We start from the raw sequence: 13,660 nt of genomic DNA, 5'->3' as shown, positions 1-13,660 counted from the left end.
AACAGCAAGCATTGCATTCTATTGAGATCTGGGTATTTGTAATGTTTCAATCTTTTTTCGTGTGTGGAAATTGAAGTGTGAAGTGTCTGCATGAATAATAGATTCTAGTCTTTGACTCTAAGTAGCTTTACATAACATTCTATTTATTGGAATTTGGCTTTTGGATTGGTCTGGAAGTTATTGTATGACTCAATGACATTTTTTTTCATATCATTCTTGTTATGGCAGACGGTATAATGACAGTAGAGTTGTCCAATTCAAGTGGGGAAGTAGCGGCTAGGTTATATTTTTGTTTTGTTTTTGGAAGTAAAAAACTAGAAAATGAATGAACGGTCGAGATCTAATCAAGTGGATAGTGAGAGAAGTACATATTTTCGGAATAAATTGGCAATAATATCAGAAATTTCGGATCGGCTATATATTGAAACTTTTGGATCGGATATCAAATCGGATCGGTTTTTAGGGTTATATCCGATTTTTTTTTGGAATTTTCGGAAATTGGAAAATCGGCCCATGAAAACTACACCCAGAACCAGACCAATTTCGGGTCGGATTTAGGAAATTCCGCAAAAAGAGACACCCCTAATTCCTATAGAGTTGAGCAATCAGGCTTCTGCACATTACATTTGCTAGGGGGTGTACCCGAACAAAACCGATCTCTGTTGCTTGTGTTTTTATAACATTCGCTATATGCTATATCATCGGGAAAAAGGAATCATCGAATGGGTTTTCGGGATGTCCATACACGTAGCTTTTCGAGACCTGACAAGTCTTGCAATCCTTTTGATCCATGACTCAACAAGTTTAGTACATAAAATAAGCTCAACTGTTCGCATAATATATCAACTGAAGCATGCAAGAGATGACATTGCATTAACAGTTTGCAAAATCTATTCATGCGCTTATTCAATGACCATCAAAAATTTTGGTTCAATCAATGGATATGTCTAGTTGAATATAACCACTAGATCTTTAATATAGTTGGAGACTCGGCATATTCTTCGACTTAGCCACCTAAACACTCTGATTTTGGAATAATCATTCCAGCAATCTTATAGTACCATGGTCAGCATGTCTACGACAATTCTAAATAGCCGCTTTAATTCCTTTTGATGCCTTTTCTAGTTCTTCCAACAACGTCCATAATTTGGGATCGTCATAATCCTTGATAAGCACAGTGGCACCTGCTTCCTTTAGCAAGTGTTCAGGGTTTCTAAAAGTTACTGCCACAACTGGCATTCCAGCGGCCACCCCTGCTTTTGTCCCTGAAGGAGAATCCTGTTCCAGAAAAAACAGAACTGCATAAGAGCGTTAAAAAACTCTAAATAGTTCAACATATGGGATGGTTATTATGGTTGTGGATGGCATACCTCGAACACCAAAGTGTGACTCGAAGATGCGTTGAGAGTTTCAAGACCCTTCAAGTAAGGATCGGGGAATGGCTTTGCTCGCTCACATTCGCCACCAATAACAAGAGCTTGAAAGAAATCAGATAAGCCGAGGTTCGAGATCATGAGCTCGGCATTTGGTCTTGGAGCATTAGTAACAGCAGCCCGCTTGTAGCCACGTTCTTCAATCCATTTGCACAGTTTATGAAGGCCGTTCACTGGTTTGATTTTTTCTGCTGCCAATCTGTATGTCCATGAGAAATGAAAATGACGAAAATTGTACACATAAATGGAGCAGAGAAGTATAGAGCTGTTTGAAAGACCTGCGAAACATGGCTTCCTTATCGTTCAGAAATTTCATGCCCTTCTCAAAATCCCAGTCTGGAAAGAGGATCTCACGCAGATACTCATTGTGCTTCCCAGCAATATTCTCGATATAGAACTCATCTGTGATGGGGACCCCACCATTAAAGCCCGCCTGTGAACAAAAGCCGCATCAACATGTCTGGCAGTAACTGAAATAAGTTTTCAAGGCTAACTAGTACCTCTTGGAGCATTTCACGGAAGGCATAGTAATGGATTGGATCTGAATCGCACAATGTTCCATCTACATCAAATAGTACAGCTTCAAGAGGAGCGAGACCAGTAAGAGAACATGTGCTGTTTGTACCAAATGAAATTTACAAGTTAATGCCATCCAAAAAGAGATATTACCTAGCTTTTTAGCCTGTGTTACTCTACGAAGCAACCTTTGTTTTGAAAAAGCATCATTAGAAGTATAACTGGTTTTCCATTTACTAAGACTAATACAGATAACATACTTGCGGTTGATTAGAGAATTAGATTCTTCTATTCGAATGGACCAAATTCATCACTTTGATACCTATGTAACATGACCATATTTTAACAAGAATGTTAAAACTTTTTCTGTTTCTGCAGGAAAGGAAGACCCTGTATATCCAGTGTTAAGTAACTTGCTAATACCACTTCAAAGCCCGAGGAGCAGAAACCTAATACTTAACCTTAAAAGCTTAACTTTTCACCATACTACTAAAGTTGATGTCCACAGACAACTTGCTATTTTTTTTTTTTTTTGTTGGGTTGGCTTAGTTTTATTTGGTTGTTAAATTAAGACATCGTTGTGTTGTGCACTGGAACTGTGATACTGATAGGAATTGAATTGTGAAACCAACCAGTTTCCAATTGGTTTACAGAGTACGACTGTTCAGTTTTAGATCCCGATCCAAGAAAACCGAAAACCGATCACTTCATTTTGGTTGTCAGCTTCCCCAGAAACTGGCTAAAACCAAACCATGCACATCCCTAGACTCGATTTTAGCTGTAACCTGTTTGACGACTTCACTTACCTTGATCATTGATACACAGTTACTCGTGTAGGATTTAGACTTTAGACTATTTCATTTTAAAGTTTTTAACCCTAGGGCTATGTATGATAACCATTTCTTACCTCCCTCCCCCCCTAGCCCCTAGGAAAATTTTGTCAGGAAAAGTATAATGGAATTTGCAACACTTGGGAGATATTGCCACCCAAATAAAAACAAACCCATAAAACTATCATGATGCGTGTTTTCCCTCTAATTAATTCCCTGGTAAATTTACCTCTGCCCACTATTTTATCAAATTTGCAATGGTTACTAACTAAGCATAAAATCGGCACTTAAAACTTAAAAGAGTAACATGGGATCAGGTATTACCAACAAACATTCATACAGAATCTAACAAAAATCCATTCTTCATTAAACATCTATACAACAGAAACATCCAGCTAATATCACAAAACTTATACATCAATATAAAAACAGGAAACAGCCAATATAAGAAAGATGTTGAAGAAGAAAAAATACCTCTCTACTGATAAATTCGACATTTTAGACAGCACAGATTATGAGCTCCAAGAAGGGTCTTGTTTATGTGTTTATTATTATATATAGATGGAGAAAGAGAAGTGAATGAGAATAAAGGGTATAATGGGAATAAACAACAAATGACAACGTCAGAAGTCAGAACCTCTCAAATTATTCTCCAAAAGATTCGCACTAGGACGCGAGCTGTGCAGTTTAAGCGGTTAATGAGTGCACGGCGATTAGGCCTAATCGGGTGATAATTCTAAATAAGATTTTCTATTTGCATAGATAACCTATAACACATGCCACAAATAATTATTCGCTAAATACATATTGAAGTGAAATGAAAATGAGAAACATATCCGATAATCACCAAAATGCAATCACAACCTTATTACATAGTTTACTGGTCAACATAAATTAAATAAAAAATATATAAAATATGAAAAACACAAAGACATCAATGACTCTGTAGAAAAGTTAGTTTAAATTGGGTTTTATATATTATAAGTCTTTTGTTCTATAACTTTATATATACAAATCATATTTTGAAAAAAACATAAAACAATAAACCCTTAGACCTATTAGTCGTTGCTTTTTTAACACCTATTTGTACTAAATTGCCCTATTAATCGGTATAAATTGGGCTATTAATCGATTCCGCTTAGATTGGGATTTTTTCTACTAATCGTATCGGTCAAATAGCTTATAGTGCCTATGCGCGTATTAATCGGCTATTAATCGGATATTAAACTGCACAGGGCACGAGTGCATGATCTGTTCCTGTTTTTTTATTTTTTTGGTAATTCTGTTCCTGTTTATTTTGGGGTTTTAGGCTCAGTTGTTTTTTTGTTTCAAGAACGTTTTTGGTGGTACGTTCTCTTCAACTAAAACTAAAAGGCCCCATTTATTTATTAGAAAATGCTAAGGGGGTTCTTCAATTTTAAGTTCAATAATTGTCAATATAAATTTTTAGTTCAATATAACAATTAACAAGAGGGGTGTCGTGGTATTTGTACTTTCCTTGGTCAGCCAGTTGATCACACGTTAGTCTTTGTAATCAAGCCTATTTTAACTTGTAAAAGTGTCCTTAAGTCGTACACACTCATTTAAGTTTTGATTGACACATGACAACGTCTTAAGACTCTTAACAACCCTCTCCAGATTTTTAGCCCGATTTTAAACAAACAATCTGTAATGAATTATCAAACTTGTGTCAAAATCATGTACGATGTTGTTCTTAAATATAGTGAGTTTGAGGGCAAAAATTGACATTGTAAGAATCGCGATCAAAGCACATCCCCTCTCTCTCTCTTTTGAGAAGGGAAAACAAAAGACTTAATTAGGTATCAATTTTCTTTTGCTTCTTTTAATATTTGAAGTCCAACTCTGAAGAACTTTCCTAAAATTAAACTGTTATTGATTTGAAATGTTTATCTTATCTCGATTTTTCATTTTTGCAAATTTATTACATTAGCGTCCCAAGTAAATAGTATATTTTTCTGGGCAAATTCCAGTTCTATTTCATTTATTCAAAAGCCACAATGCAAGCGCTATTACATCAAGTCACAAGGGGTATTGCATCTTAGCCACAAGAGTCAACACTTAACATGTGATCGCAATTATTAACAGGTACCGTAACAACAACAAAATCTAAACAATTTTACTAGGCATTAGAGGTGATGAAATTAAAGTTGGAGCAGGTAGTCTGCCTGGACAGGAGTGAAGAACTGAACCCAAGTCTTGAAGTGGCCAGGTCAAACTGTAGCAAATTGTCTTGCAATTGATGTGCACCGATGACAATCGAAGTCCTTGGATTGGAGCCACCATCAACAAACCCCCAACACAACAAACTTCCTACTGCTTGTTCAATTGGAACCAGTGAATTGGCTCCAGTTATTCTCCAATACACATTCTCACTTTGCAATACAAAATCAATATTTGGAACTTTTGGCCCAGCTCGAGTACTGCCCACTTTGCTTGAGTCAAAACAAAATCCGACCCGTGGTCTAGATGTAAATGGCACTCCACTTAAATTTGCTTCTTTAATAAATGCTGCAGTTAAAGCCTTGTAAATAGAAGTCTCCAACACTGTGTACGGATTAACAGTGCTAATCTTGGTCCCACCAAATCCATTGCTTTTAATGGATAGTAATGATGTGTTTAAGGAGATGGCTTTGTCATTGACCTTGATTGACTTAACACCAATGAAGTATTCAGTTGATTTTTCTTCAGTGTAAGCTGAGGAAGTACCGACTGGGTTGATAAGGAGTGGAGTGTAGGTAAGTGAGGTGGAGATGTCTATATTTGGCTGCATTATGTAAGGACCGTTTCCAAAGAACACGACCCCGCTCGCTGATATGGAAGACGGCAAGCAAATTGCAAATTTTTTGTTAAAGCTGAATGCAGCAGCTAATCGAGATGGTAAACCAATGCGACCGCGCCCCAGTCCTGCCATACCCCGAACACCACTAGCTAGTCCGTTCAGTAAAATGGTGGATCCACAAGTGAAGAGAAATCGACGGACAGAAACAACAGAGACTACATTTTTCCCATTTGTCGATTCCATAGCCAAGATATCTTGGGCCAGCTCACCACTTGTTGCGATGCCAGTTACTGTGTTATCTGGGCTTACACCACATGTATTGTTGTTGCACCCAGGTCTTGGGGGAGCATAGCATGTAGCACATGACGTGTACCTGGCAGGGGAGCATTGTGCCGAGCCACAACGAGCTGGGACATATGATGAAGACTCATAGAATTGATCACAATCGACCCATAGAAATTGGCCACCGAGATCCAAAACTACATTGATGGTCGCAAGTGGGGTTCTTTGCCTGATGATTGTCGTATATTGGAGGGTGGATGCATCTTTAGTAATGGAAAGGACGAGTGCTCGTGGGCGAGAAGATGGTTGAGCGTTACTGATTGAGTTTGACAAAATAAGTATGGTGGAGATGAGAAAAAATACTAGAGAAGAAGCCATATTGAATAGTTGTGTGTGAAGAAGTGATGTATATAGAGGTTTTTATATAGTTTTTTTTTTTTTTTTTGGGTTATTTAGCTTTTGGCTCCCACTTTACATATAGATATTAGTGTTTGGCTCTTTTAAGTTAGTTTATTCGTTTTTGGCTCCATTTCCATTAGTTGACTGGGTCAACTTTAATCTCACTGTAAATTTTGCTCCTTATATTTTCTTAATGGCCTAAATACCCCTCATATGTGACCATTTTTTGAAAACAAAATAAGTTTACACGTGTCCAAATCTTAATGTTGGCATCTAACGATTGTTTATAACTAGCCATGGGGCTTTGAATATTGCTCCCAAAGTCTATTAATGGAGGAGGGGCTAAAAGCTTAAAAATTTTGTTGAAAAAGGGCCAAAAACAAAAATATATTCAAATGAAATGACTTTTTAAAATATATATATTTAAGTCCAACAATCCAATAGACCTCTATAGTATTCACTTTGCAAAATATAACTCTAATTAGATAAAACCCCAAATTTGTTACATGTAATTAGAGCCAATTTATGTTCAATATGCAAAATTGAACCCTAATTTGACAAAAACCCCAATTTGTTACATGTAATTGGGGTTTTATGCATAATATAACCCTAATTTGACGAAAATCTCAATTTATATAACATAATTTGCGCAAATTTATGTTCAACTTTACAAATAAATTGTAATTGAAAAAAAAATCCCAAATTTTACAAGTAACCCTAATTGTTAATTAGTAGTTTCAGTACCTTAATTATAAACTAACACATTCTCGTGATATGTAAAAACTAACATCTAAGCTGTTGATTTTTTCCTTTAGATACTTACCACGTGGTCATTTAAATCGAAATCAATGAAACGAAATTGTAATGGAATTCAGGATCAAAATAAAACAGAACTGATATTTACGAGTTTCACTTGATTTCGTGCAAATCACGTGAAGAGTAAAAATGTAATTTTGAAAATATGATACAGTGCCGTTAAAGTTGACCCAGTCAACTAATGGAACTGGGGCAAAAAATAAATAAACCAACTTAAAAGAGCCAAACGCTAATATCTATATATAAAATGGTGCCAAAAACTACATAACCCTTTTTTTTTTTTTTTGAGTTGGTCTGTGGGTCTGTAATAATGATATGCTGCAGTGGCTAGCCACTCCAAAGATCCACTCCAAAATGTAATAAAGATGCCAGCTGCATATTCCATGATCATGATATACTCTGGTTCAACTTCGGTGGCTGCTGATGGCTTTCAAATTTGACAGTTGCGTATATATATAATTGAGCTCTATGATTTTCTTGGTCCATGGAATATGTATAGGAGACATATATTACTTTGAGGATAGGTTTACGCACCAGTACACAGTTTACATTATTGGTTGTTGGTACAGAGCAAACGATTGCATTATTTGTCAGCAAATCTTGGCTCATCCATTTTGATTGACAATGGTGGCTTTGAGTGCTGAGTATAAAACCGCTGACTTACCATGGAAGTATCCACGTTCATGAGTCCAAAAAACAAAAAACAAAAATACCATGGATAGAAAATCAAATAGAATTTTCAGGTTCTTTCTTTAGCAGTAATCCTACTTTTTTGGTTGAGTTTTTTAGATTTCCATCCCCCGCAACTTTGCCAATTAGACTTCCACCCCTAATTTCACAACAAGGTACATTACGGCAGTTTGCTGCATGTGCAAGTACACATCTACCCCTCACCAGATAAAATGACCAATAAGCCCTTTGACTCTCACAAGACCAAATCCCATCAATGGCCACATGGCGTCATCACAACCCATTTAATCCAACGAACAAATTTTTTTTGCCTAAATGTCGTGATTGAGAACAATCAAGTTTATGAAATACCACGAGCTAGGCGTATGTCTATGTCTCCATGGCGATTATGACCAAAGTTTGATGATGAGAATGAACAAAATGACCGAGCCAAAGTTTCGAGTAGGCAAGAAATCTGAGCGGATGACAAGGCTGTAGAAAACTGTATTTTGCTTTCCATGTATAGGGCGCGACCTGCGCTCAGATATAGTATGTATAGAGCGCGACCTGGGCCTCAGGCTTTCGAGATGTCCAGTAGTTAGAGCGTGACCCGTGCTCTTCTCTAGCACAAACAGAGCGCGACCAGCGCCCCGTGTTTCTCAAGCCACCGAATTGTTTTGTTTCTTATTTTGTAAACTCTATATAAACAATTGTAATCTCTTTAGAATTCAATCAAGTAAATATATACTGAATTGAATTGAATCCTTTGGTTCTACATGGTATCAGAGCCAAACCATTGAAATCCGCTGCGTATTACAACCATTAATCAAACCATCCTTGAATTCTTGAATCTCAAACCCATTTTTTTTTCCAAACCCTAAACCTAAAACCCAAATTTTTCATTTTTTTTCTGCAATGGCTGAATCTGACAACAATTCTTCAAGCGTCATTCATCACCACTACACCCCACAAGACAACTCAGCATTTCCAAAAACTGTTCCATTAGATGAGTCTAACTATACCATCTGGGCTCCTCTCATGGGGATGCGGATTGGAGCAAGGGGAAAGCTTGGTTATTTGATTGGCGCAAAGGTTGAACCGCTTATGAATTCGTCCGAATATGAAGTTTGGGCAACAGGTAATGAAAAGGTAAAAAGCTGGCTTGTTGATTCTATGGAGATTTCTCTTATGAACCGTTATATTCGTCTTCCTACTGCAAAAGATATTTGGGAGGCTGTGGAGAAGACCTTCTATGATGACTCTGATGAAACTCGAATTTTTGAATTGAATACGAAGTGCTTTGAAGCGAAGCAGAATGGGAAACTTATTCCTTCCTATTATAACGAATTGGTAGCTATGTTCCAAGAGATTGATTAGAGGGTGACCTCCTAGAATAATAGTGTTGAAGCTGTAGTCCATGAAACGTCCACGATGTCCAGAATGCGTGTTCATATATTTTTATGTGGACTAGATCAGGAGTATGATCAGGTGCGTGGAGAGATCCTTCGGAAAGAACCTAAATTTTCCTTGGAACAAAGCTATGCTTACATTCGTAAGGTACAATCTGAGAAACAGGCTATGGGGCTCAGATCAATCAATCCTCCTGTCTTGGCTGTTCATAGCAAGACAACTCCTCCAGGTTTTTCTGGTCCTCCATGACATCCTAAAGGTAAATCAAATCCTTGGGCAGATAAAAAGTGCGGTGTTTGTGGAGATTTGGGTCATAACAAGGATAGATGTTATGAAGTGATTGGTTATCTTGATTGGTGGGACTTCTCGAAGAGGCCACGAAAGAATTTAAGCAAGGCCGCCATTGCTAATGTTGTGAATAGAGACAATGCTTCGGCTAGTGTCGCGCAATCAGGTATGAATGGTAAGGTTATTTCGAATAGTACATGGATAATTGATTCAGGTGCATCTGACCATATGACAAATGACCCTAACCTTGTGAAATGTCTTAGAACTTCACCTCGGACCATTTGTTTCTCATCAATGATGGTACTCCAACTCCGGTTAGCAGAGAAAGGTCTATTGAGTTATCTAAAACCCTCAGTCTTGAATCTGTCTTAGTTTATTACGATATTAATAGATATTGTACCTAAAGTATGAGTTATCTTATTTTAGTAGGAGTTATATTTTAGGTAAGAAGATTTTGAGGAGATTGACAGAGCCTTGGAGAGTAAGGACTCTCGGCAATCTTTGTATATATATAGTTGAGGTTTTGTGAATAAAGAGAAAGAAAATGAGTGAACAATTTAACATGGTATCAAGAGCTTAGAGAGATCCTAGGGCAAACACGATTTTTTTTTTTTTTTTTTTCAATCTTTTAGCCTCCATGAGAGATCATGGCCGGCGGAGAGGGAGACCAATCAAAAGATGGGGAAAAGAAGGTGGATAGGATGTATTATCTTGGATCGAGTGACGGTCCGGGAAACATCATTACTCCTATTCAATTACGTGGGGAGAACTACGATGAATGGGCGAGGGCAATTTGCAACTCGCTAAAGGCGAAGAGGAAATTTGGCTTTGTGGAAGGGACGGTTCCGAAGCCAACAACAGAGGAGAAACTTGAGGATTGGATCGCTATGCATTCGATGTTGGTGTCATGGCTGACCAATACCATTGAGTCGTCCGTTCGGACGACACTCTGAGAATATGATGATGCACAACTCTTGTGGAGCAATCTCAAAAGCAGGTTTTGTGTGGTAAGCGGCACTCATATATGTCAATTAAAGACGTCCTTGGGGGAGTGCAAGCAAGGAAAAACCGAGACTGTGGCAATTTACTTTGGTCGTTTGTCAAGAATCTGGGACGAACTAACCACATATATGAAGGTGCCGGTTTGTAAGTGTGGAAGTTGCACATGTAGCATAGTCATGCTGGTAGAAAAGTTGAGAGGAAAAGACTATCTACATCACTTTCTTATTGGCCTCGATGGAGCATATGCTTCAATTCGTACAAATCTGCTCCGGGACAAGAGCCATTACTGCCGACGCTTGATAGAGCATATCAACAAGTGATTCAAGCGGAAAGACTGCGTGGAGGAGAGTTATCCTCATCCAAGGAAGAACGAGATAGTATCGTGGCCTTCTCAATTCAACCTGATACGCGTGGCAGTGGCAAGTCTCGTTCTGTGGATCCTACTGACAAGTTTTGTAATCATTGTAATAGAGAAGGCCACGACGAATCCTCTTGTTTTCAATTACACGGCTTCCCCGAATGGTGGGGGGACCGGCCTCGCGGAAGTAAGGGACCAGGTCATGGTGGAGGACAGACAGGAAGAGGAGGTGGGCGTGTAGGTTCTGGTCATGGCCGAGGGTATGGTGCACCGTCTGTTTGTGCAAATAAAACTGGTGGGGCTGGAACTTCGTCTGGGTAGCAGGCAACGTCCTCGCAGGGGCTGGCGGATGGGACCGAAGCTGCGGTCTTGCGGGTGTTTCAACAACGCAACTGCAGCAAATTCTTGATCTTTTGAGCTTAGCCAAAACAAAAGACCGACTGTATGGTAAGAACAGTGGTTTTAGTTGGATTGTCGATACAGGAGCATTGAACCATGTGTTGTGTGACTTGTCTCTTTTGCAGAATGTGAGAACGGTGAAACACTCCTCGGTGGGATTACCGGATGGCAACACAGCCGAAGCAAATCAAGAGGAGAGTGTTGTGTTGCCAGGAGGATTGAAGCTTGACAGTGTGCTTTATGTCCCACAATTAACATGCAATTTAATTTCTGTGACTCAATTAATCGATGACTTAAATTGCGTTGTACAATTCACTAAAAATCTTTGTGTTATACATGACCAACCAACGAGGAAGGTGATTGGAGCGGGTGAAAGATTGGATGGAGTTTATTTTTTTCGTGGTGTTCCTCAAGTGAAGGTCTTAATAGTGGATGGTGATTTGTCGTTCGAGTTGTGGCATCAACGAATGGGGCATATGTCGGAGAAAATATTGAAGTTGATTCCGGCTGTCAGTCATTCTCGTTGAAACAATAGTAGAGCTTGTGATGTATGTCCATGTGCAAAGCAACCTAGGTCTAGTTTTCCCACTAGTATGAATAAAGCTGGTAGGATTTTTGAACTTGTTCATTTGGATTTGTGGGGGCCTTACAAGGCTCGTTCTTCATGTGGGGCTATTTATTTTTTGACAATAGTAGATGATTTTTCGAGAGGAGTTTGGGTATACTTACTATGCAATAAATTGGAAGTTGAATCTATGTTTCTTAATTTTGTTGCTATGGTTGAACGACAATTTGAACAAGTGATAAAACGTGTGCGAAGTGACAATGGGACCGAATTTAATTGTTTGCATGATTATTTTCAAAATAATGGATTTTTTTTTTGAAACTTCTTGTGTTGGGACTCCACAACAAAATGGGAGGGTTGAGAGAAAACACCAACACATTTTGAACGTGGCTCGAGCATTACAATTTCAAGGGAACTTACCAATCAAATTTTGGGGAGAATGTGTGTTGGCAGCATGTTACTTGATTAATAGAACACCCTCTACTTTACTGAAGACTAAATCGCCATATGAACTGTTGTTTGGGAATGTGCCTTCTTATGAGGTTGTTCGTGTATTTGGTTGTCTTTGCTATGCTCATAATCAATGACACAAAGGTGATAAATTTGCAAGTAGGAGTCGTAAGTGTGTCTTTGTTGGCTATCCTTTTGGGAAGAAAGGTTGGAAATTGTATGATTTAGAAACACATGAGTATTTTGTATCAAGGGATGTGAAGTTTTTTGAGAAAGAATTTCCTTTTGCGCCACACCAACCACGGAGTGTGGTGATTCCTACGCTGGTGAACAATAAGGATGGGGCATGGAGTGAGGATGAGGGTGCCGATGAGTGTGTTGTGTGTATTGAGGGGGGGGGGGAGTTGGAGGCAGTGTCCACCCTCGATAAGGGGGTGCGTGGTGCAGCTCAGATGTCTGTGACCCATTATGAGGATATCGTGATGAGGGCAGGAAAAATACGATGGGGAGCAAGATCGCTTACTTGATGATGAGTTGGTTTGGGCGGGAAACGAGCCAAAACTCCTTCCACACGATATCGTGATTTTGTTACTCATATTGTACGAAAAATAAGTCCATATGAGATTTCATCAGCTACTTCATCTTGCTCAGGTACGCCCTATCCTATAACATATTTTGTGAATTGTGAACGTTTTTCTGTGAGACATAGGAATTTTCTTGCAGTAGTGACAGTGGGACATGAGCCAAAGCATTTTAAAGAAGCAATGAAAGACTCGGGATGGCGAGATGCGATGGGAAAGGAGATACGAGCCCTTGAAGACAATGAAACTTGGGTAATGGAGACTCTTCCACCCGGAAAGAAAGCACTAGGGAGCCAGTGGATATATAAAATTAAGTATAAATCTGATGGCAGTATAGAGCAACTCAAAGCAAGACTTGTGATCTATGACAATCATCAGGTGGAAGGAATTGACTATAACGAGACATTTGCTCCTGTGGCAAAAATGGTGACAGTTCGCACTTTTCTTGCAATTGCTGCTGTTAAAAGATGGGAGGTACATCAAATGGATGTGCATAATGCTTTCCTTCACGGTGACTTAAATGAGGAGGTTTATATGAAGGTTCCTCCAGGTTTTGAGAATACAAATCCTAACATGGTTTGCCGGTTGAAAAAGTTATTGTATGGTCTAAAACAAGCTCCCAGGTGTTGGTTTGCAAAACTGTCAACAGGATTATGGATTTGTGCAATCTTATTCAGATTATTCATTATTTGGGTTGTGCAGGGGCAGAACTCAGCTCAACGTATTAGTTTATGTTGATGATTTGATTAATGCAGGGAATGACAAGGTTGCATTGACATTTTTTAAATATTACCTTGGCAGGTGTTTTCATATGAAGGATTTGGGAGTTTTGAAATATTTCTTAGGGCTAGAGGTAGCCCGT

General features: G+C 38.7%; 2 protein-coding genes and 2 pseudogenes across 3 annotated transcripts; 2 read left to right on the top strand and 2 right to left on the bottom strand.

The window, feature by feature from the left end:
• Nucleotides 1-868: 868 nt before the first annotated feature.
• On the bottom strand, nt 869-3,723 carry LOC147524973 (haloacid dehalogenase-like hydrolase domain-containing protein Sgpp). The gene is made up of 5 exons (XM_086604860.1): nt 3,254-3,723; nt 1,934-2,048; nt 1,712-1,866; nt 1,371-1,632; nt 869-1,278 (listed from the first exon to the last, which is right to left on the bottom strand). Exons 1-5 carry the CDS (start codon nt 3,274-3,276, stop codon nt 1,087-1,089), a joined length of 747 nt encoding a protein of 248 aa, XP_086460986.1. The 5' UTR covers nt 3,277-3,723; the 3' UTR covers nt 869-1,086.
• Nucleotides 3,724-4,750: 1,027 nt separating this feature from the next.
• LOC147524972 (putative aspartic proteinase GIP2 pseudogene) lies at nt 4,751-6,254 on the bottom strand (annotated as a pseudogene). Its single transcript, XR_015197614.1, has one exon. The product of XR_015197614.1 is annotated as a putative aspartic proteinase GIP2 pseudogene (transcript).
• Nucleotides 6,255-8,660: 2,406 nt separating this feature from the next.
• Nucleotides 8,661-9,122, top strand: LOC147524971 (uncharacterized). The gene has a single exon (XM_086577543.1). The coding sequence runs from the start codon at nt 8,661-8,663 to the stop codon at nt 9,120-9,122; it is 462 nt and encodes a 153-aa protein (XP_086433669.1).
• Nucleotides 9,123-10,090: 968 nt separating this feature from the next.
• Nucleotides 10,091-12,232, top strand: LOC147524970 (uncharacterized; annotated as a pseudogene).
• Nucleotides 12,233-13,660: the final 1,428 nt, after the last annotated feature.

The sequence above is a fragment of the Coptis chinensis genome, chromosome 1, assembly GCF_015680905.1.
Source record: "Coptis chinensis isolate HL-2020 chromosome 1, ASM1568090v1, whole genome shotgun sequence".
NCBI classification, from domain to species: domain Eukaryota; kingdom Viridiplantae; phylum Streptophyta; class Magnoliopsida; order Ranunculales; family Ranunculaceae; genus Coptis; species Coptis chinensis.
Note: the sequence above shows the minus strand (reverse complement) of the source record. Positions and strands in the feature narration are given on the sequence as shown.

Coding starts and splice junctions, on each gene's coding strand:
- LOC147524971 (XM_086577543.1), top strand. CDS start 8,661: ATGGCTGAATCTGACAACAATTCTTCAAGCGTCATTCATCACCACTAC.
- LOC147524973 (XM_086604860.1), bottom strand. CDS start 3,276: ATGTCGAATTTATCAGTAGAGAG. Junction 2,049..3,253: donor TCGAATTTATCAGTAGAGAG/GTATTTTTTCTT, acceptor TGGTACAAACAG/CACATGTTCTCTTACTGGTC. Junction 1,633..1,711: donor AAGGAAGCCATGTTTCGCAG/GTCTTTCAAACA, acceptor ATGGACATACAG/ATTGGCAGCAGAAAAAATCA.